Source organism: Ammodytes marinus, assembly GCF_949987685.1.
Source record: "Ammodytes marinus genome assembly, chromosome: 15".
NCBI lineage: Eukaryota > Metazoa > Chordata > Actinopteri > Uranoscopiformes > Ammodytidae > Ammodytes > Ammodytes marinus.
The window spans coordinates 10,118,782-10,143,653 of NC_137219.1; the positions used below are offsets into that span (position 1 = coordinate 10,118,782).

A 24,872-nucleotide genomic window follows, 5' to 3' on the forward strand; every position below is an offset into this window, starting at 1 on the left:
TCAAGGTTATTCATTGCTTGCCAGACCCGAGATGGAAACCTAGAGGAGTTCTTTCGACACGAGAACCAACCATGTCCACCAGCGCTTTCTGATGGGGGAGGTCTCCGACTGGGAGTGAAGAGTGATCTGCTTCCATGCCTGGAACAAGTTCACAGTGCATACTCTGACAGTCCAAAGGTTACCTGCACCATTGTAGATGGGGCAGCCATCATCCAGATGCTGAAACCAAGTTCAGTAAAAACCTTCAATGACTATGCCCATGTGATCTTCATTCCATATCTGACCAGAAAGTTTGAAACTGTGTCCAGGCTTGATCTGGTGTGGGACCGCTACTTGTCTGACTCTCTGAAAGCTGCTACGAGAGCAAAGCGTGGCACTGGAATTCAGAGACGTGTGGTAGGTGATGCAGCCATTCCCAGGAACTGGCAAAACTTTCTTAGAGTTGACAGCTACAAGACTGAGTTGTTTGCCTTTCTCTCGGAGGCTCTGCTCAGATGGTTTGTGCAGGAGGATAAACAGCTTGTCATCACAAGTGACATGGAAGTCCTTAGCAAGCCACCTCTCCCAGATAGGACATCGATTGCTCCTTGCACGCATGAGGAAGCGGATAGTCGCATGTTATTGCACGTAGCCCATGCAGCAAGAAACGGCCACCACAAAATTATGATTCAAACAGTTGATACTGATGTTGTGGTGCTGGCTGTGGCAGTGGCTCAGACTCTACAACCAGAGGATGAGCTTTGGTTGGCTTTCGGTACTGGTAAGAATTTTCAATATTTGGCAGCCCATGAAATTGCAGCAGGGCTCGGGCCCGAGAAAGCATGTGCACTACCAGTGTTCCATGCATTGACGGGTTGTGACACTGTGTCAAGCTTTGTTGGCCATGGGAAAAAGACTGCATGGGCTGTATGGTCTGTGCTTCCAGAACTTACACATGCCCTGTTGAAAGTGTCTTCAGCCCCAGATGACATACCACAGGAGGTAATGGCCACAATTGAGAGGTTTGTTATCTTAGTCTATGACCGAACCAGCACATGTACAGAAATCAATACGGCAAGGAGGAAGTTATTTGCAAAGAGGCACAATGTGCAAACAATCCCCCCTACCAAGGCTGCCCTAGAAGAGCATGTTAAGAGAGCTGTATACCAAGGAGGGCACGTGTGGGGTACAGTCCTGGTGTCAACACCAGAACTACCTTCACCGTGCGAATGGGGCTGGTCAAAGTCACCTGAGGGGGACTATGAACCCTTCTGGACATGCCTACCAGATGCAGGCCAGTCAAGTTATGAACTTGTCTCATGCAAATGCAAGAAGGGTTGTGTTGGGCAGTGTAAGTGCAAAAAATCCCACTTACAGTGCACAGCCCTTTGTGTCTGTGAAGGCGAGTGTGACTAGTCTTCCCTGTGATAGACCCTAGGTTTCCCTTGCTCAACATGAGTATTTTGAGATAGAAAGAAGATTCTTAGAAATTCCAAAGTTCCCAATTCAAATTCTGCATCAAGATAAATGTATAATTAAACATAGAGATCATCCATATCTAACCAGTTGGCGGCCATTTTGAATTTTCAATGAAAATGTTCCACTATCCAAAAGACATTTACCAAGTAGTATGAATGGTAAATAAGTCTGAAATATCATATTAAATCCATCATTCATAAGAAAACAGTTGTTGCTGGCGGACATTTTGAAAAATGGCTGCCATGGGCGCCATGTTGAAAATTCATGATGGCTCCACATCCAAATCTTTTGAGAATGCCTTTGGCTATAAGTGTACCAAATTTCATGCTTTTATCACAAAATGCACAATTCCTTTATATTTTGGAACTAACCTCTTGTACTAAAAATACATCTTTAAAAATACAAATTTTATTTTAGTTTTATGTATTGTGGATATATGTGGAAACACAATCCGGTCACTGTCTTATATAAACAATAGGAGGCCATGGTAGACTGATTTAAGTGATTTTGGTTTGTTCCACGCCATCAGAGAAGGGGGGATGCCTCAGGCCGGTGCCCCAGTGTAATTAAATATTTCTTTGTATCCATGGGCTCTGGCTCTAGAGGAATGTCTACTATGTGGGCTGGGGCCTATCCTGAATAGCTGGGTTATTAAGTGGTCCACGGAGCACTGGGTGATGGACGAGCACAGGGGGTCACAATGTGGAATATACGCCTGGCGAGAGACCTTGTGTTTCCTCCCTGGATGTACACACAGGCAGAAAGCAAGATGAGCCAGAGAAACAACAACCTGCACCTGTGGAAAATGGGATTGGTTTCTTTGCCTCTGTATTTCATGACATTTTCCTGTGGGTCTCTTTTCATAGGATTCTAAGATGTATTGCTTGTCCTTCACCGTGAATTGGTGTAATCTACGCCTGGTGCACTGTAGATCTGAAACGATGAATCACTTGCTATTAGACAATTATGTGCTGGGTTTTTTATCAGTCAGTTTTGTGTTTATTGACATCTACTAAAAAAAGTTAAAGCCTTCAATGAGCCAACTGGTTCAACCAGTGCTCTCACTATTCTTTGCCCCATATTTTTTCTTTTTTTTTACAGTGGCCTACACATCTCTTAACCTTATCGCTAACCTGACATTCACATTCAGTTTTTCTTTTTCATCTTCTGCTCACTAAATGCTGCTCTCAGTGCTCTGGTTATTCTACTCTAAGATAACTTTACTCCCCTCTTGTAACTTCATTTATCAACTCCTCCAGGCGCATTCTGCACCTCAAGACATCAAAGGAACATGTCACAGTGATCGGTATCTTATTTTCATTGTGTCACAAGCTGTCAACAGTTAATCCCAACGCCCCATAATTTAAAGTGTTGCCGTCATACCAAATTAAAGTTCAGCCGCTAAGGTTAAAGTTTCCAGTTAAAGCCGAGCAAAGGTTTAGGGTAACTTTGACCTCAACAGAACCTCAACTAACTAAATGAAAGAAATGCTACATGTCATATTCTTTCTTAAATACATATGTACACTCCAAACCTGTTATTCAAAAATGGAGGAAAAAAAAGTGATTTACTTTTTTCATTCCAGCCACTTTATTCATATATTTTTCTTTAATTTTGACTAAACTTAAATAAGCCTCGGTGCCTCAAATGAGAGTTTTCATTTTAGATGGCTGACGCACATGATTTGTCAAGCCTCCAGAATCCTTTTAATGTGTTTGTCCTTGGGTGAGTGTTATAATTGGGTGGATAACATATTTGACTGGAAGCAAAAGCCAGCTATGTTTTTAAAAAGCGCATTTGGGTTTTAAATCCTTACTATTTTAAAGAACCTTGGATAAAAGGAAATGTATTGGCTTTCCAGAGATCCTCAGGACACAAACTAATTTTATACCCAACACATGAGGCTATATCAATGTCCTGTCAGTCATAGGAGGGTTTGTTAAAATTCAAACAGGCTAACTTATCTTCAATTCTTTCATGTGAAAATGACATTACTTATTTAGCAATAATTCAAAGTATTGTCTAGTATATAGTCATTTTAACAGACATTAGCAGTACCCTTTGGAATTCCCTCAGGGATTGTTTACAGCTGTTAACGGTGGTGCTTGATTGTTTTCAGGGGTTCATTAGTCACTAAATTTAAAAATACAATGCCTTAAATCAAAATGTAAACAATCCAGGGGGCATAATGCACATACATATTTGCATCGGGTAACTTCTCCTGCTCAGTTTTCAGCTTGTGTGATGGATGAATGGACTTGTCAAATATTAAAAAGAAAGAAATTGCACATGTAATCTAAAGACTCGGTGCAATTGTTTTTTTATTAAAGTTAAAGTCAGATTGTCGCTGTCTGCCGCTCACTGATTAAAAATAATGAAATAATTATTATAAAATAATCGAGGCATTTAGGATGAATGTGAATTTGATAGCAGTAAAAGTTAAAATAATAAAGAAACATACAGCAACGTTTTCAGTCAAACAAACAAGTTTTATACAAACTCAAAGGTTTAATACAGCTGCTTTGTTACATCCTTTAGTAAATGTTTCATTGTCGTATGAGGATTTACAACCGCTCCATTGTGTCTGTGGTGTCGGGTTAAGCCAATGGTGTCTCTATCTGTTGTATGAGTAACTCGTCTAGGATTGAACGAAGCTGATCACAATTCTATAGCTATTATTCGCAGTGCACTCCATTTTACCATTGGTGCCTTACCACTGCATGGGCACCATCCTGTCTGAGAAGGCCTTACACACACAGCAGTCCCTGTGTTTTTGAAACGCATGAATAGACTGTTAGAGGCCTTTGTTTCCGGGCTGTTGCTAGACTATTGCCAGTGATGTGGTTCATTCCAGTGCCAGCTTCTTTCTGAAGATAACAGTGTTTTCCAGCTCAAGCAAAGTGGGGGCAGCTTTAAAGTCGACCTGTAATCATAGAGCCAGACAGAGAAAAGTGGTAAGACGTGCCCTGGTCCCTGAGACGACCGCTTTTATATTAAGTGTCAGAATTCAACCTGTGAGGCTTACTGTTTGAATATTTACCTTGCAGGATGGTGTCCTTGCTACCGAATACGAAACCATTCTCAAATCCATAAATGTAGGGGCTGCTTGGATTGCTTTGTTTGTCTTAAAACATATCATCTTTCCCTTTAGGCCCTCAGCCAAAGCAGTAGACAGTTCTTTGAGTCAAGCACTTTGTCCTTTAGCGTTCAATTTCCTACTGTCTTAATCATGTCCAAATTACTTTGGATTTGTATTAATTGGGAACCAGCCACGAGTCAAAGTTGCATATGAAGTGTCCTCGCTTGCTGTCCCTGAATGAGCCGGGCCAGGTGCCAGCCACTTGCTTTGCAGGTATCTTTTGTGCCATGCAAATGGGATTGTCATGGCAACCGTGTCTACTTCATGTCAGTGCAGAGAGCCAATTGACTGCGAACTGAAGGGGTCTGATTTGTCTAGAGATCTTTAGCCCACCTGGTTGAGATAGAGATTAAAATGTTTCTTTGTAGTAGAATTGGGAGGCAAATGATTAAAAACAAACGTTTGTCTTTTGAACTCAAATAAAAGGGTATCATGTAACTGTAGTCAGAAATTGTACTGAAGAGGTGGCAGCTGTTTTTTATTGTTACTGATAGTAGCGCGGATGTCATAAATCCTCAGTGTGTTATGAAATATTAAGTTATTGGTCTGAAACTTGGAACCACCAGTGGTTCCAAAGGCAACACGATGCCTCCCTGACTGTACAGGCACACATCATCTTCCATATCAGATGTGATCGATTGTTATTCTGTGGTTTGGGATTTTATATCTCCTCTCTGATGGCCCAAAATGCTGGCGCTTATCATATTTCTGGCATGTGGCAGTTGATTTTTTGAGAATCATCAGTGTTGACAGTAGTATTAAGTTCCATTACATAAGGGAAAATAAGTTATTAATGTTATTCCTGTGCGGGTGGTCCTTTCCTATATTCTGTTAGCTTTTCATGGTCTCATTGGAAAGTTCCAGAATATTTTTGCAGGAATTCCACTGTTGTTCATTCCATACTTCCCATCATGGCATTGGATGTGCTGGATTATATTTGTTTTCATAGTGCTATCATTCAACATTTCCGCTAATGCTTGTATGCATTCATATTGGACATCCTGCACACTTCTCACATGATCGTTTATGTCATTGCGGCTTTTTGCCAGAACTCCTCCTGGTGCTCACATTTCTCCATTTAACAACCACAGCTATGATAATATTTCCTCGAGGGAAAGCTGATCCTGAGAACGTTTCCTCCGCGATGTCCGCAGTCTGTGAACGGTACAGTACGAGTTTCCGTCCAGGCTTGCGTTCCACTAGCGCACAGCCAAGCACAACAAAAGCACTGATCCACTGGAGGAAGTGAGAGCGTGTCGCCATCAGGAGCATGAGAAAAGGAGCAGGGCAGGAACCCCAGCATGGCCTTCCGCTGACAGGCCCCCAATGGAAACAATGGCTTTGGCAGCCTCTCAGTAGTTGTCCTCTTTTCCTTGTTTTTTTATAGGCCTGTAATGTAGCCAAGTGGTGTTTGCGCGTTCTCATAGAGTTTATCATGGTTCGATATTGTGTTTTGGGGTGTGGTTGCGATTTATTATTTTCGATTTGTAAATTTAAAGCAAGTCAGGGAAGTGTGTCACATTTCAGTTTCATATTCGATCCACTTCAGTTCATGTACAGCAATGGAAAATGTGTCTTCATCCATCATTGTTTCCTTTTTGTGCAAGAGTTCAAGCTCAGTCAACTCTGAGACTCAATCTGAACCTGCATGGATGAGATCCTCAACATTGTGACCACTCGTTTTTAAGTGATGCATGGAGGGGGATGCAATGGACTTGTGACCAGTTTAGAATTTTGGAATGACTGGATTGAAGTAGCTCCCCTGTGAGGCAATTCAAAATAAATTAGGAAATCAATATTTGACTGTACGTTAGCCAGCTAGACGGCCTTTTCAAGTCACTCGTGAGGGTATTTACCATTATCCCGATTCAGGATTGTCCTGATAATGGAAATTCACCATGATCAACACATTTTGAATACGATCGCAAATTAACAATTAGTTCTTATTCCCTTCCATCCCTGATATCAAGTATTGAATTTCTTACAACCTTGCACGGTTGTATGACAGCTCGCCTCTGTCAGTATTTTGTAGTATTTTGTTTTGAGAATGACTCTTCTCCATACAGCTTCGGCCAGTGGTTGCATTTATACTGAGAGCAACTTCAGGTTTGATTTTATTAAAATGCCTTGGGGTATACATTTTTTCACTCTTGGATGAAGATAGCCCGTCAGTGTAAGTAATGGTTTAATCTGCAGGGAAGCAACTTAGACAAAATGGGAGTCAACAGCTAAATATGAATTTGATTCGAGAAGCTTAAAAGTGTCTGTCACTTTGATAAGACCTCTGTGTTATGTGTTGACGATTTTGCTCAGTGGCCTGAGACAGCAGGTCCCTTTCACATATTCACTGATGCATTTCAGTGCTCAGGTCTCAGTGTATTGCCATACGTTTTGGCAAACAGTGCTCCCAGATTGAACATGAAGAAATGCTTTTCCCCCTTGTGAGAAACGGTTTCATGCAATTTTTTCCATTGTTGTGCAACTGGTTTTTTCTAATTCAGTTTTATTGTTTTGAAAGCAGGCTCACCACAAGGCTTGTGATAGGACATTGAATATGTTCATGAAGGAGTCTGTCAGTCAAAACCTCTCAATACATTGCTGTTTGTGTATTTTAATATGTTGCATTCCCTTGCTGTGCCTGATTGCTTTGACTTTGTCCATTTTGCAATGAGCAAACTTAGTTATTGTTACTCAAAAGGGGGATATTCTTTTTATCTGTTTAATATCAATGTAAAATAAAAATCTTATGGGTTTCAGACTGTTAGTCAGACAAAATTAGCATTTTATTGACAACCTTGGGTGCATTTAATGCTTTATTTTATTTTATTGTCCAACATTTTATAGACAATTTTCCTGCTTCCTACAGTATAGAGGGTTTTCTGGTGGGGTGAAACGGAGACAAGGCTCACATCGAAGAGAGAACAATGGTTTCTAGTCCAATATATATTCTTCTTCTTGTCTTTTATCTCTCTGCAACCAATTCTCCACTTACCAAGCGGGAGCAATAAAACCCATTTCTACTTGATCAGTTCAAGGAAAGTAGTGGTCCTGCGCTATATACTCTATCATCTCCCACTGCTGTACCTCAAAGACAAATTATTCTCGCTGTGAATTGGATGACCTGAGTTTCTAGACTCCAACCCTTTCACCACACTGGTTCATTACATCCAGCTGTCATCCCCTTTTATGACATTTTCTGGTTTCTGGTTGCTTCTATTAGCCTTTTCTTTGACCCGAGACAGATCTGATCACTCACTTCATCTGTTCGTCAAGGTTGTGTTTGAGTTACAGTACACTCTTAAAAGGAGAATTTAGAAATGAAATGACTGCTCATCTGCCTGTATTGTTGGCTATCAGTCTGCCTCTTTCTGTATGTCCAACCCTGCAACCTCCAGCCAGTACCTCAAAGTATTAACTGCAGCTGTGTAAATGAATACACAAATCATATCCAAACATCCCACCCCCTTTGCGGAGTTTGCTTACTGAATAATATATCACCTGATGTAACATTCAGCCCTACCCTTTATTTTTCCTAAACCGTTCTCAGAGAAAGGTGTGGTAAATCTTTCACAAAGTGAACCTGAACAAATGGCTAACTGTAACGCAGCGGCAACCAGCAGGGATGCAAGTGGGTTTTTTCGGAGAGCTGAGTAGCAAAGGAAAGAGCAACAGCGTTGGTGACCCAGGCATTTCCCTCTTTCTGAGATGACACAGTTCGAAAATGTGGGAGAGCGGAAGCAAAGGTTTTGCTGACGGGGTTAAAACAGCATGTTGCTCCCCCTGAGAAGTACGAAGAGTGTTAGAATCCATCCAGACACACATCCAGGAGTCCAGACACATGATAGAGCTGCGCGCTTGGAGGATCTCTGTAAACATGTTGATCTTTGTCTGGGAAAAGACAGAGCACGGATATCCATGGGAACAGAGTTGAAGTTACTGTTAATGCTGAGGTGAGCGGGGCCAAGCTGAGGACAACGTGATGACGTCATTGGACAGGAGCTGAACAGTCAGTCAGAGTGACGTGAACTGTAAAACACCATTGCCAGTTAATCATAAAGATTTCATTTTAGTAGCATGCTACGACTAACCCTGTAGTAGGACAACCTCATTAGGTCATATACCAAGGTACATAAAATGTTCATCAAAGAACATGCAAGCATCAGGAAGGCACTCTTATTCTGGATTGTTCAAATGTAATGAACGCACTAAGTGTAATTGTTGAAGATTTTTAAAAAGCAATACCTCACGCTTGAACACAATGCAATTTGGCAGCAGCTGCAGTACAAGATAAATGAGCTTTGTCCAGCACAGTGTAAAAATACTGGGCACTTTATACTTTGACAGGAGCAATATAACCAAGTGTTTATGTTCTTCCAACCAGTAGAGTAGAAAATGTTCTTTTATGTAGCTGATTCACAACAGAAACCTATTGCATAGTATACTATATATATACGATGTTACACCCAATTTGGCAGGATAAATCTAAAAGCCAAACAATCCATTTGACAGGGTTTGTCTTTTCATGGTAAGCCTCATTTTTCTTTTCATGAAATTGTATCATTGGCTCTGTTGCTGTTGGCTCCAAAAATGAAATTTACCATTGTTAAAGGATCCCTTTGTTTCTGTCGCCTGCAATATGAAACCTGTGCTTCTGCTACACTCTTACATTTTCGCAGCATGTGACCTGAGCTGTCTTTTTATCCTTATCCAAACTTTGTCACTACAGACTACAAGTTAGGCAGAAACCTAACACTCTGGAATTTAGAATAAGTCTTAATAATTGTTGCAACGATCTCAACTGCTGTATTTTGTTGTTTTTGTTTCCACAGTGACAAATAAGAAACCGGCTAGCGTATCCATCACCAAGGTGAAGCAGTTCCAAGGATCATCTGCCTTCACAAAAAGGTCCCAGTGGACAATCGACCAGCTACGGCAGGTCAACGGCATCGATGCCAACAAAGTATGTCATTTATAGTATCTATGAAACACTGCTATTTATTCCGTTAAAGATGATCTGAGTAACTTTCAGTTTCTGTTCATTCTTGCACCCCCCTTTGGACAAAAGCAGTAGTGATTTACCATACCTGTTGTTCCTGGGCGAGCGTACCCATGACACAGGCTTAAAGAAAAACTATATAAAAAGAGCATTCTTTGCAATGATGGTCTTGTTTGCTGTAACATGTAATTCACGATCATCAGAGGAAAAATGTCTCAGAAATATTAAAAGGTTCCTCGTAGCACCTTTTAATATAGCCAGTTGAAAATGTTTTGGTTCACATCAGTATTGCTCACAAACATTTCCCTGATGGCTGAGAGGTTTTTCCCCCTGACTGCACACACACACACACACACACACACACACACACACACACACACACACACCACTCTCATGTCTCCCTCTAACTGCTATTCTCTCCCAGGACTGTCCAGAGTTTGACCTGATGTTCGAAAATGCTTTTGATCAGTGGGTCGCTGGCTCAGCAGGAGACAAGTGCACCTTCATTCAAATTCTTCACCACACCTGCCAGCGCTACAGCTCAGTGCGAAAACCAGACTTTGTCAACTGTCAGTCCAAACTGCTCGGGGGTAAGAAATACCACTTCTAGCTGTCCTTTTTTTTCTTGACAGCAGCGGCTCTGCAAAGGCAGACTCGCTGCTGTCATACTGTGCTGCAAACCAGTCTGAATCTGATTATGCATGATGACAACCGGCACCTGGTGTGTATGAAAATGCATGCGTACTCCTTGTACAAAGCATCTGTTGCACGCTCTGCTGAAGTCATGTCAATGAGGATGTCCCAACAAAATAAATCAGCAGTGACTCAAAGCATCTGACACAGATCAACTGGTTTAAAGCGCATAAAAATACTCAAAACAACACTAAATAATCTTTTTTTCCTGATTTATGTGATGTCAGTGTGAGACTCACCTTTTTATAATTGGTTTCCAGCCTTCATTATAACATTAAACCTCACAGTAAGAGCTGTCCGGCCCCTTAATTTATTTGACATTAATATGCATGCATTTGTGAGAATATCCTCTCCCTTTGAAAATAATACTTATTTCATGCCCAACTAATAAATGAATGACAGACTGATCAAACAAGTCCAAGCATAACAGATTGCCCTACACTTAAGCCATTTAAAATGGAATTGTAAGTGCAAATAACTGGCTATTTTCTGGCTGCAAACCCGGTGTTTGTAACCTACGAGGTGAAGGGATTCTGGTGCTGGTTGATGGTTTCATCCTAAATGAATACCCGGTGGAGAATGCAGCACCCCAAGCGGTTTAATCAGATATCGATCTGTTTACCACCAAGCCTCATCTTTAAGCACTCGTCAACCTGTTGTATAATTCATGCTTCCTGGAGAACGTCCACATGCCCTGAATAAACATTCAATCAATTCCCAGAAAGAGATTTCTTGTAAATTGGCTTACTTGATTTTAAACCTCTAACTGTTTCACTGCAAGTACTATGAGTCTCTTCTAATAGGACATACAGTACATTGCAGAGGTGAGACACATGTTTATAAAGAGACTACTCAATTACTGTCAAAATCTCCTTATCTTTTCCCTTCCTGTTTTTATCACTCTGTGTGTGCGAACCCACTATCTCTACTCATTGATGATGAAGCTGCCCATTCTCTTATTCTCCATATTTAGCTCACTTATACTGACCCTGGTGGTGCATACTATAGTGTCTGTATATCATAGGTGGGAAAGGTAGTGGTGTCCTCCGGCCTTTAGGTGTAGGATGGATTTATTGCAAGGGCTGCATATCAATCGCATGCACTGATTAACTGCAGAGCTGTGAGCTGTGATGGACGAAAAAATGTTAGACAGTTCACCCCGCATGTTGTTTAAAACATTGTCGATAGGAGCAGAGACGACGTAAGCCTGCCACCAACTTCTGTCCACTCCAGTTTAAGTCTCACACCAGTGCAAAACAAAAATCATGACGCTGCTCAGGTGTGGGACCAAAACTGTGGGAGACTCTTATCTGCTGAATCCTCTGGGGATGGCACAACAGGTAGATTGTTATTATTGCACATTATCCTGCTTATACTCAATAAAATATATATATTTTTTAATAAAGTATGTTTGCTATTCAAGAAAGGGAGCATATAGAGCGAATAAAGATGACATTAGCTGGGCTGGTGTTAATTTCCCCATGTGTGTACTAATGGGTCGCCGATTGTGAATGCCAGCGGCTTTGTACTTTGATTAAGCTCTACGTGATTAGTGACAAGTTAAATGAAGTGTCATATTCTAATGCAAAACCATGAAACTCAATTCAAGAAAGATATGTTTTTTAAATATTGGACTGCCTTCTGACTTGTGAAATGCGAGGTGAACTTGTACTCTCTGCTACTACTTTTAGTTGTAGACTTCTTTCAGAGATGTATGGTGTAGGTGCGCAGACTCATGTTTCTGGTCCTTAATGGCGCATGTAATTGGTCTGGAAATAAAAGCAGCTAATTTGCTAGTTGACTTGGTATCAGTGCCAACTTGGGCTGCTGGCCCCACTTGTATTACCCTGTTGTTTTGTACTCCAATTCCCACTTGAGCTTTTATATCTCACTGGAATGTACTCATTACTTTTAATCTAAATGAAATGGATGGGCTGAGTGGATGCTTTAAACCCCTGAGCATTACAATTAATATCAATTACTACAGTCCCTATTAGTCCTATTTACCCTATGGATGCACAATTAAATAGTTGCACAGAATTTACTGTACATAGAACATAAAACCCTTTATACTTAACCCATGATTTAATAATCCAAAACTGGTAACCCCTCTTTACTAATTTCGAGACTATATTATGTTTTGATCATGAAAATGTGCCCATGACTTTTAATATTTTCTCATCACAGAAGACCAAGCTGTAGATTCAGTCATTGTCCGTTGCAAGGTCTTTTTGAAAAGAAAGAGGAAAGAATTTGTTGCACACCATGGTCATCTACTAAGACAAGGTAAGCCAGCGGAACAGTATCCAAAGCTACTTTGTAAGTTATACCCCCTACTAACTAAGGTGGTATACGAAGTTTCTCGGACTAGGTTAAACAAATGTATCCCCTACTAAAAAGTGACAAGTTTCCAATAGTAGTCATGCCTGATAAGAAACCAGAGCACAGTATCTGGCAAAAACACTTGATTTGAACTACTGCAAGAATGGCAAGCAAATGGATGATCTAAGGCAGGGGTGTCTAAACTTTTTTCACTGAGGGCCACATACAGAAAAATCTACGAAGGGCCGGGCCACTTTGCAAAAATAACACATCAGAACATGTAGCTGCTCTGATGTTTAGTTTCATAGTGTCTTCGTAAATTGTAATCCTTCTTCGGGGCAACGCTTTCCTTGCACATTAAAAAGACACATTTCCCCTCTGGTAAAATGCCATTGATACTGCTTTTGCATCCAATGTCCAGCTGGGTGAAAATAGTAGCCAGCCGAGATCCCGACCCTCCTAGCGGGTTCCGGGGGTATGCCCCCCCGGGAGATTTTTTTAAGTTTTTAAAGTGAAATGCATGAATCTGGTGCACTTTGAGAGGAAAATTAAGAGGCTAAATCTGACACTGTGTCAGATGAATTAGAAGCTATTGGAGAAGGACACATGGATTTTCCATAAAAATATTAATTTAGAATTAAATATTATGCAGGGTCCTCTGCGGGACGTAGTTTGGACACCCCTGATCTAAGAGATACAGCATGTCCCACTTCACGCCTGGGAATTAAACTATTGTCATTTTCCAACGCAGAACATTACCTATTTTCAAATGAAGCATTCTGAACAGAGGGCTCCTATCAGTGACCTTTGTTGTCAGTTTTGGAGAGAAACTGTATTTATCATTTACACACACACAGAACTTTCTCTGTATGCTCCCAGTGAGCACAAGGCCAAAATGTCCCTGGTTAATGTTATCACAGTGGGGCTAGGGTACATTCTGAAAGGGATTTTAAGTTTACATCCAAAGGTTATGTGATGTCCACTGTCCTTGGCCTCTCGATGTCAAACTGTGTGAGGAGTCATTGACTAATACTGTGCTAAATCACGTCTGGACATACAAGGGCAGTACAATGATGGAGGGCTGCTGCTTCTGGAATGGTTTCCTCTGGATTCTGTACTTCTGTAAAGCATTACACACATTTACATATATATGCGCTTAGTCGAGACGATAACGCTGGAAATGATGGCTGTTTAATGCATTGTGCTATACTGTCATTTTCTGCTGATTAATGGAAGTGTGTGTGAGTAGGCTATCTGTGAATACCTAGTAGCTTTTGCCGACAGTATCGGCACAGCTCTGTTACATTCAGGACAGAATGTCCATGCTTGTCCTCATTGTTATTTCTGTCATGTTGGTTAAAAGGCTACAACAAAGCACCGTGACTTAAGTCTGACTGAGCATGCAAGGTCCGCCTCATGAACAAACGTCAGGGTCAGATTGATTTACGTAGTTGCATCTGACTGTTGAAATAGGCTAAATTATTTGGGAACAGCATTGCAAAAGGGAGAACTGTCAGCTCTGTGTTAAAGATTTGTGAGTGAGCAATCAAATAGAGGAAGGAGAGAATTGACTGTGCAGTGAATAACTGCAGGGATTATGTGGAGAAAAGGGATTGAATGGAAGGCCACAGAAAAATAATAGGAATGTGTGTCGGGAGGAAGTTGCCCTTCCTGGTTGAACCTGTGTTCATTATTTTGCTACGAATAATGTTGAGATTTTAGCATTAATTACAGTGCAGCTGGGGTTAATCTTACAGTAGGGTCTGCATAGCTGTTCTCAGGCCCCTATGATGTCAAGTACATTAGCCATTTATTGTTGAATTCTGTTTTCACGTCCACATCATTATTTTAATCTTTATTGATTACAAACGTTCGAATAGGAGCATTGGTCTATATTGTATTTATTTTAAACTTGCCTTTGTGGAATTCAATATAGGGGAGACCGGGGTAAGTAGGCACACTTTTTACTCTAGTGAGAATTGCTCATCACCTAAAAAAATTTCAATAGTCATTCCTACATTAAATTGAAGCTTAAGGTGTTGGCTTGAAATGTGAACCCCTCACTTTTTCTAACTTATTGTAATAAAGAAGAAATTTACCATCAAAGACACTCTAACACATTGTGACAACCAACCCCATCAAGAGGTCGGTTGTCACACACTATGGGGTTGTTTGTCACAATGTTATCTTTATGGGAAACATCTTAAAAAGAAGGCAAGAAAGCAGAACTACATTTGAAAGTTTCATTTCATTGTCAAGTTGAAAAATAGGCCTACATAACTTTATGCATCTTAACACAAAATGAGCAAGGAATTAACAAAAAAGAAATCCATATTAAGACCAACCTACTGTATGTAACAACATAAAGAACAAAACAAATAGGTCTAACAATAATAGCCTACTCAACTAGGATACACACATTCACTATCTGAGTTACAGTGATGGCAAATGTAGGGTCTGCTCACTCTAACTAAGCAGAGATTGTGTGCCCACTGGTTGCACATACAACACTTCTCCCTTACCTCCCCTAAACGGGTGCTGGAGAACGTTTCCATACAAACCAAACACAAGCTATCCTCTTCATCTGATGAAGATTCCTCCTCCTGTCTCTTTCTCTTCTGTTTCTTCTTCTCCAGCTGGGGTGCAGTAGCCTTGGCAACTGGTCTAGTTTGGGATGCACTGGGTCGTTTTGATTTTGTTGCCCTTTTTCTCTTTAGCATGCTAGCTGCCTTTCCTGCTCAATTCTCTCCTTCTCTGTGGTGTGAGTGAGGATACAGCTTGACATTTTCTTTTGTTATTGGGTTCCTTTCCTGGCTGCACCCTTTGGATAACATGTGACAACCAACCTCCCAAAAAATGTGACGACCAACCCCAACTGGAATGTATTGCTAGCATCAAGGCCAACAACCATCTGACAACTAATTAGCTTGCTAAAACAATCTAAACTATAGCTTACCCTTCACACTTTTTTAGGGTAACAAGTGTTTTGTTATAAACCCATTGTGTAAAAGCCTAGAAGAAAAATACTGAGGAGCTAAATATTTTCAATTTGACATGAAAAACACTAACAGTCCTCTCACCTCAAATGCCTTGTTTCCATCGAGTAGAGCGGGTCGGGTCGGAGCGGCTCAGAGCGGGACGGCTCACTGTTAAGAATCTCGGTGGTGTTTCCACCGCCGACCCTACCCTTACTGGTTGGGCGGAGTTTAGGCTGGACTGCGATAGCTGCCGCCAGAATGTGGGTCAAACTATCGGGCCGTGGAACAACTGTGGTCAAGCCAGCAGTCTCTCGTTTTTGCTTGGTCAAACCAGCCGCTTCTTTATTTATTCCCCCGTGTTGTTGTGAGCGTGTATTTACTACTATCTTTGGCGTAAACACACAGAGACGGCTCGGTGCAACTCATGGAGACAGTGAGCGAACAGTACTGGCTGCGGCAGCTACGTGATCAACTGATTAATTTATTGACAAGGAAAACCACCACACAAAACAGTGCTGTGCTCACATTTTCGCCAAAACACAAGACTCTCTTCACTCTTACCGAGATGGCGGAAATGATTCTTTCGACCAATCAAATGACGGCATTGTGTAGCTCCGCCTTTTCGGACCCTTTCAGGTGGCTAGTACCCCAACGGAGGAGTACTGAGATTAGGAGCGGCTCAGAGCGGTTAGGTGCGCTTAAACCGTACCCTACCCAACTTTTGGCAAATTAAAAGCCAAACTACCCGGACCGAACCGCTCCGATCCGACCCGCTCTACTCAGTGGAAACGAGACATAACTCCAAGGAAGACTATGTAGGTGACCTCTGATCCCAGTTGTGGATATTTACATACCAAAATTTAACAGACAGCGCCTTCTGCTTCCGAGATATAACGATTGTGACAACCTACCCGTGTGACAAATCACCCCGTTCTCCCCTATAGTAAACTGTCCCCCTGTAAAATAGCATGTGGACTAAATAGGAAGTTTGTAAAAATATTGTAGATTTTCTAGAAGAAAGCTTGTAAAGAAACATGAGCTCAGATGGAATGCTTTGCTTTATTTAAAAAAAAATGTCAGCCTTGGCCTTCATTAGCCTGGCTCCGCCCGCCTGCCTACATCCGGCCAAATTTAATTTTCCCTTCAGTAGTCAGTCTGGGTGTACAGCGCATTTCCCAGATTCTCCGGAGAATCTACAATCGTCCAATCAGCGAACCGAGCGAGTGGCTGAGAACGCTCCAGTTTCAGTTGAATGCTGCGTTCCTTTATGCTCGGAAGAAGGAGATTTCCGACTTGGTAGTTCCGAGTTCCGACCTGTCTGTGTTCCAGTGCATCTGCTCGCGAATGTATGGACGCCTAAAACCGTTCTCGTCTAAATAACTAAACGTTAGGCTCTAACAAGTTACTGTTGCCAGGTACCGGTAGATTCATAGACTACAATATGTAGTGAAGTCGGAAATTTCCGAGTTCCCTGTCCAACTGGAACGCACCATCAAAAGCCGGCTCATGACACACGTGATGACCAAACGTGATGCGATTGGTTGGCTAATCCAGAGTGGCACTGGGCAGATCCAATAGTCTTAAACTTCGACAGACACCCGCCTCCAAGTGAGTGAACGTTTGCCAATTACAGCACTTCCAGACCTTCTGTACAAATGAAATGAAGTACGATGGTCTGGTTGGACCAGGCTAGGCCTTCATGCTTTCATGTTGATTTATTGGATTTGAATGTAATTTAGTGTAGAGCTTTAAACACATAGAGAGCAAAAGAAATATCAATTGGTTTAATGTAAAAATGAAATAAAATGTGTTATTTTATAACACTCACAATAATACTCAAATTGTAGCCGCAGCTGTTGTGGTTGATTTAATCACAAAGAGTAATGTGGAAATCTATTTGATTTCATTAGTATTCCTCGCGCATTTTTGTATTTACTTTTCTGGGCGCCTGTCCTCTGATAACTGCTGGAAGAAAAAGGGGAATTTGATTATCAGATTATGAGTAAAACAAATTGTGTATTGAACACACTGTACCAGCCAATTTTGACATTGTTGTGTATTTTTCTATTCAAAAGTTTAATGTATAGAGAGTGTCAGTCAGTAAGTATCTGTAATTAACGTTAGGAAAATGTTATTATATTGTATGTCCTCTCCCAAATGAAACAAAAAACAATTAAATCAAGGATGATATTTTAAAATCTTGCAGGTCTAACTGGGAATAGATGGCCCTGGTCCAAAACAATTGTAATTGTTGAGGCCCAAAAGATTCTGGGTATGTCGGTGAAGCTGTGAGTAGGATTGGGATTCACTTATAGAAATACTTTGACAGAATTATTCATATGCTGCTTCGAAGTTATAGCAGCGACCAAAAGCCCTATGGTATTATCTTGGTGATAAGGAGAATTTTTAATAGTACATGTCGAAGGGCAGATAAGTATCTTCTCCTTAACACTTAAAAAGAAAATGATCGTGAGACATTCTTTCCCTTCCAACACCCACATGTTATACCCCACTGCATTATCCTAGCATGGCGATGACATTGTCAGAGTGGAAATACTAAAGGCGCTGTAGCATGTACTGTTTGAATGGAGCGCTATGTGTAGGTGTGTTTGTGCTTGTGAAGTTAACCATCCCCTCTAATCTATCCCATGTGCTTTGAGAGTAAATTAGATTTGGCAGTCAGCGTATTGTGAAGAGTACGGGGCATGTTCCTGTTGATAGCCATCAGCGTATCAGCAGAGCAGCCGGTAATCTACTGCTGTTTACAGTAGAACTCGGAAAGGAGGGGCTTCAATGAGCTTTCCCCCTTCCCTTGTTATGTTTGTCTTTGCTCATAATTCCTATTTTCTGGCTGGAATATTTTGTTTACAGAAAAAAAACATTGCGTTTTTTCTGTTCAGTCTCCATTGTTCAAAGAAACCCTGGATATCATGGAGATATCACGGGGTAAGAGCAACAAAATTCCTTGTGCATTGTTGAGAGAGGCGTGTCGTGGATGTACTAGGCTTGGCCCTCGTACTGGTAGGTCATTCTAGGTCATGATGACAGGAAAAAACTTCAAACTCTAGCAGGATTAAAATGCATACTTGATTTAATACCAGTCAACCTCCTAAGTAACATAAAAAAACAAACCAGTGAATGGCCAGTGAATGGCTGATGAGCTCACTAAAGGCTAAGAGTCTGGATCACAGGGCATCGCATGAACATAATCCACTCCTACACATGTTTCATTCAGCTGCTGATGCTGCAGCCTCCTTCATAAACTCTCCGCAATGTTTCCACCTGGTCTTCTCCACTGGGGGAGCCCACGTCACCGCTCTCTACTGATCTCTGACAGTTGAGAAGAAAGGCACCAGAGAAAGGAAAAAATTGTGTTCTGGACAGAAATAAAGGGAGATGTTGTCTGAGAGCCTTGTGAGGGTTGAGGGTTATGTGTGGGGGAAGATGGGAATATTACTCCCGGCACTCCAGTCGAAGGAGGAGAGGATCAAGAGGAAATCTGTGAGGTGAAAAGGTCTTATCCTTTTCGAGTGACGCTTCTCAGAGAAAGTTTTTTTTCTTTCACAAGGAGTGCTTTTCTAATAGTATCCACATTGGCAATGCAGGATAATTACACTTGAACTTTGCTTTGCTAATGGCTGCAGACTTCCTAGTTAAGAAAGTAAATACTCCAATCATATTGGAGCTGGGGATCTTGTTTGCTGTGTGGGCAGATTCTAATATGTATACTTTTCACCAAATGGAAAGGGGAAGGAAGGAAGCTTATTTCATCATTTGTCCAGATGTGTTCATCATGTGCAGTATGGCCTGCAGGCTGCGGTTCATTTACTGTGATCTCTGGAAAACTGACTAAAGGGAAAGCCCTGTGTATGTGCACATGTTTCAATTTCCTTAAGTTTGTGTGTGTGAACATCTAAACGTCCGTCTGTGTGTCTATGGCGCGGGTGTGTTTCTACAAAAACTGCCTTTGACTTTATCAAGTTAACTTCCTTTCCAAGGAACACCAGCTGGCCTTGCCGTCTGCTTTTGGGCTGTAATAAAACCCTCTGCAGTAGAGCTATTCCCAATGATCTGCCACTCAGCTTACCTGCCATGAAGCCGCAGGACACTCACTCTATATTGCAGTTTGGTGTTGAAGTAGAGAGGATTAGGCTTGTCAAGTCTCAATACAGTCTGTACCTTCAAGTTTTGCTTGGTTCGTTTCTTCACCTCAAGTTATTTACTGTATTTCTCAGGATGAAGACATTTTAAAATCGAATGTTGCTTATCTTTTCATTCATTGTTTTTCTTTATTTTTCACTTTTGAAACTTAGGCACAGGCAGATAATAGTCATATATTATTTTATATAACTTAACAGTATGTTTGACCTTTTGAGTGGCTGGAGGGTTCATCACTAAATCAATGCTCTAAATAAATATAAATATATATATACACACAAAGTGTCCTTTTTATTCTTCTTTGGGAAACAAAAATAAATAATGAAATGCAAATTTCCATTTCATCTACATTGCAGACGAAGACAAAAAGTATGAGGAAGATTGCTGTTCACAGTCTGGTTGCTACAGCAAAGTGCACAACAGCAGCACTTCCGACGTGTGTTAGATTAATGTCTTGTCAGTGTAAATATCCGCAGGGCCGCCACAGCTATGGGAAGACGTATTCTCCGTCTAATATCCATTACTGGTTCTCCAGGGCTCCTCTCTTTATTACTCTATAGTTTTCGAAGAAGGGGAGAGTAATCGCATAAGTTGCACATAAAGTTCAAAATTGAAGAAAAAACGGTTCTGAATGTCACTAGGAATGGTGCTTTTTTTCTCTCTTTTTTAAAGAGACATTAAATCTGGGGGTGCATGTGCTGTTGCTGCACATTTTGAAGTTTGAAAAGGTTAATTTCACCTGATCCTTCAAGTCAATCAGCTTTGAAGAAATCTCATCAGCCACCTTCCCACGTTTGCACCTGATGGATGCCATTTAGTTTTTCATTGTGTCTTCCTCGATTGACACTAATGCTCAGGGTCGCTGATTAAGCTACACCCATGTCATGTCACAGCTTCGTCTGTTAGAGCTGGTTTAACTACGTTCTGTTGTTCACCAAAGGTTTCATAATTTCTTCTTCCTCTTTTCTTTTTCCCTCCTTTCTTTTCCCCTGTATCTGCAGGTAACAGTATACTCCACTCAGCTGCAGACAGTGTGACCAGCGCCGTACAGAAGGCCAGCCAGGCTCTGAACGAGCGCGGTGAGCGATTAGGTCGGGCCGAAGATAAGACTGCAGACATGATGAACAGTGCTGAGGTGTTCTCTGTCACTGCACACAAGGTGAGGCAAAAATATTAGCTAGATACATTCCAAGGCGTAACCCTCAAGGCGGGCTTACTATGTGCATTTTAATACAGTGCATCACGATTCTGACTGTTCATAGAATAACTTGGCATGTTTTTTTTTAAAGTCAACATCAGTTCAGCCAAAAAGATCAAACATTGTAAACTGAGGGTATTTGTAAGAGTTGTTTCATTGTGACTCCAGCCCTCTTGGCTGCAGTGCACTCTGGGAAGATCATTTTTATTTTCTTCCCCCCTCATTTACTCTCTCGTCAATAGTTTTCTATTGGGCGTTCCCTCATACTCCATGTATCCCAGATTTCTTGTTTGTCAGGGAAAAACTAATTGCATGCTGTTTAATGAGGCTATTAACATAATATGATTTTGTTTTTTAACTGCAAAAACCAAGAAAAAATCAATTGCTTTGTAACGATTATGTAACTGATTATGGTCGTGGCTGTCTTTTTGATAGCCCAATGTATATCACAAACTCCGGGGATTTGCAGCTGTGCTTCTTGTATAAAAACTAAGCAGCCACGTCCCACTGTCAGGCTGTTAGTGTATCGATAATGTGCCATCTAAAGTGGGATTTCAATGACCTTCATAGTACAGCCTTCTCCTACCTATAACAATGACTATTTTGATTGATTAATAATGCCATACTACTGAGTGTGGGACAATTAAAAGACCCTGCATGTTCCTCCTAACCACGCACAAATGAGCTTCCTCACTGTGATGGATTACAAAAAATCTGTGATAAGCAGAGAAAAATGCTCCAGCTCTTGTGGGGAGAATCACACATATGCCTGCGTCTCTCATTTCATCTGTTGCCTTTAGCTTTTTTATAATTTGATTTATAACTATTCTTCTTGGTTGATTATCAAGACTCGTAATGTTGCACGCCTGAAGCCCTCTGTTAAAGGCAATGGCTAGCCTTTCAGATGGAGAAAGAAGAAGTAATTCCTGGTAGAATTAATAAGGCTGTCTGCATTTTATACATTCCATTTCTGTTGATTAAGGCTTGACATCATATATTGTGAATGATTTGAGCTTGTCCTGCTTCTCTGCATGTGTTTGTAAGTGGACTTGCAGTGCTAAAAGATTGCCATACTGTGAGAGGGTCACCTTGACTCTTCTTCTCTTTGTTCACATCTACAATCCCAGCTCTGCTCCTCACTTTGTCACTCAAAACGATTTAGCTGCACTGTCTAAATCAAGATCCCTCCTTTCTGCATGTTGCTCTACTGCCCCCACATGTTCAATCTGTAGAATTCAGTTCTCCTCATAGCTACCACACTCCTTTATATTCACTTTTGTGCGCGTGTGTGTGTGTCTGTCTTTAAACCTTAGGCCTCCTTACCCTGTAGCTTTGTATTAGATCAAGGGCCCTGGTCATCCCTCTAGCAAGCCTCCAGCCGAGCCCATTGAAACCCTTGTTAATGAGATAAATGTAAAAGAAAAAACACCAGAACCCCTAAACCTAAACCTTAATGAACAGCTTTTTTTCTCAAATAAAACCGGTACCTTTATAGCTTTCCTCATTTTACTCACTGTCCTCACAATGGCTTTTTATTGTTTGATACACCTGCAGTACTTGTTGTTTTTAGCTGGCTAGCAATTTGCTGAAAGATTGGTTTAATATTAATATTCTAAATCTTTTATCCCTCCACCCCACCCCATTTTCTCTACAGCTTGCCATGAAGCACAAGTGTTAGACCACTGCAAAAACCAACTGAGTGGGGGTGGGATGGGGATCAACAACCGCTGTGCAGGAGAAGGATTCCAGATTTTTTATTATTTTTGAAGATTTTTAATATGATTGCTATTTGTTAACAATGTTAATATTTTAATGTTTTGAGTTATTTGAATTCTGATGCATCCTCTTATGGTGAGGCATCGAGCAGGGGACAGAGGGGAAGGAAGAGAGGTAAACAACCCTCTTCCGACCGTCAGCAGAATGTTTCCTGCTTCTGTTTGCCAAAAAAAAGTAACAACCTGCAGCCATGACTGTATTTGATGACCACGGTCACTCAAAAAAAAAACACTTCCCTCCCTTTTCATATGCTCAGTGGCTAATGTGACTGCACACACACTGACAAGTCATTATCAGCAATCACTCCCAAGACAAGGAGCGGCTTGTCTCACAGGGTTTTAATTGTCGAGTTATTTATGAACACCGCAGTAATTATTCAGACTGATTTATGAGTGACGTACCTGCTTGTGGGTTTTTCACAGGTGTTATTTTGGATGAGTACATAACACATACTGTATGTACCTGACACTAGCCTGGATTTTCTTACCTGATGCTGCTTTGGTAAATGTTTTGGCTACACAAGAGGGAGAGAGGAATGCCAGATGAAAACAGCCAAATGTTAACTATATCAATAAATCCAAAATGATAGATACGTGTTTTTTTTCAATGAGATGTTACCTCCTCTCCTTTGGCTCTTGGACATTGCAGTCTTTCAATCCGTTGTTCTGTCCATCATTTCAAAATCAACGTCAAAGGGTATTAGTCCGATTGTTATAAACACATTATTTCATAAACTGCATATGGAACAGAATATGTAACGACAATAAAATATGTACTTGTTTACCATTTGAAAAGCAACCCAAACTACATGGAATACAGTTGCCAGCTACTTGAAGAACTGTGTTATGAAAATAAGTTTATTTTTTGTTTTAAGTATAATAATTTATGTTAAGGGAAAAAGGGTGTTAGGGCAATTCAGCAAACCAGCTTCTGTATTGTAAAAAGCAAAAACATGTAATTCTTCTAATGCTACTATATTGATGTCTGTAGAGCTAATTTGTCACACATGAACATTTTACCTTAAAAGCTTTTTGTATAATTTTGGTTGGACATTATAATGATGTATGTATGCTGATAGATAAAGGGCAAAGTGTCTCAAATAGCAACAGCAGCGGTGTGTAGTAGTGTATTTTTCTGTGTCATTGCTCTCACGCCGACTGACTTCCTCACTGGTTAAAAATCTCACACTCGAGATGTGTTTGATTCTTTTTTTTTATATTTTGAATTTTATAATTCTTGATGTTACACAATGCACCGACAACCTTATTTTGCAGAGCACTGTTGAGTTCATACTGAAACGTTCCAGTTGCCTAACTGTCACTGTGCTTGCATTCTTCTCTCTTAACACTTTGGATGTTTTATTGTTTTAATAAAGAAAAAAAATATATAAATGGTTTCCTTTTTCTTATAACCAGCTTGAACAGTTCAATCAAACAATGGAATCAGAAGTTGTACATTTGTTATTGTTGAATATTCTTTAACATTGATATTGCAATTTGCGTGTTTTACTCACAGGGATTTTATTTTAAATCATTAAAGAGCACCTATTGTGCTTTTTCGTCTTTTCTGAATTATAAATTCTGTTATAATGTTGTATAGTCTTGTTTTCATTTTTTCAATAATTTGCCAAAAGCTTCAAAGGGCCTTTGCTCTATCTGAAGTGCTCAGTGTCACGTCATCCTCGTATCACACTGATCTCGATAATCTATAATAATGTAAGATGTCAAATGAATTCACATCAACAACCAAAATAAAATGGTTCTTTATTAGTGACTTTTGCTGAACAAGCAGTGTTTATACTACAGGGGATACAGAGATAATTGTTTTAGTGGTGAGGTTCATTCTTGGTACACATTTAAATATTTGTCTATATTTGAATGACTTTAGATGGTTCAATTTACCTGCATGTTTACCATGATTCACCAAGTAACTAGTTCTATGTTGCGTGTGTATTAAAAATATTTGTTTAATATGAATTAAAGAAGGGATATTGGAATCTTTATATTTAAGTTTCAACCTTCCATAGAAAACTTACGTAATGTATTTTGTCTTTGAAATAGTAAATTATGAGATTTATAAATCATCTTTTATTTTATTTTAATTTAATACGTTTTATATTATATTTACCAAAACAATGTCCTGTTTCCCATGCAG

The 24,872-nt window shown here is 40.5% G+C and overlaps 1 protein-coding gene across 2 annotated transcripts in view; it reads left to right on the forward strand.

Moving 5' to 3' along the window:
• stxbp6 (syntaxin binding protein 6 (amisyn)) overlaps positions 1–24,092 on the forward strand; it is a 54,802-nt gene extending 30,710 nt beyond the window's left edge. The window contains exons 3-7 of one of the 2 annotated variants that reach the window (XM_080042377.1): positions 9,427–9,557; positions 10,018–10,183; positions 12,474–12,572; positions 20,746–20,903; positions 22,597–24,092. In XM_080042377.1, the coding sequence (XP_079898503.1) occupies positions 9,427–9,557; positions 10,018–10,183; positions 12,474–12,572; positions 20,746–20,903; positions 22,597–22,620 (578 nt within the window). In that variant the 3' untranslated portion in view covers positions 22,621–24,092. The remainder of the gene's footprint in view (positions 1–9,426; positions 9,558–10,017; positions 10,184–12,473; positions 12,573–20,745; positions 20,904–22,596) is intronic. The other variant, XM_080042376.1, reaches the window with a different exon arrangement.
• Positions 24,093–24,872: the final 780 nt, after the last annotated feature.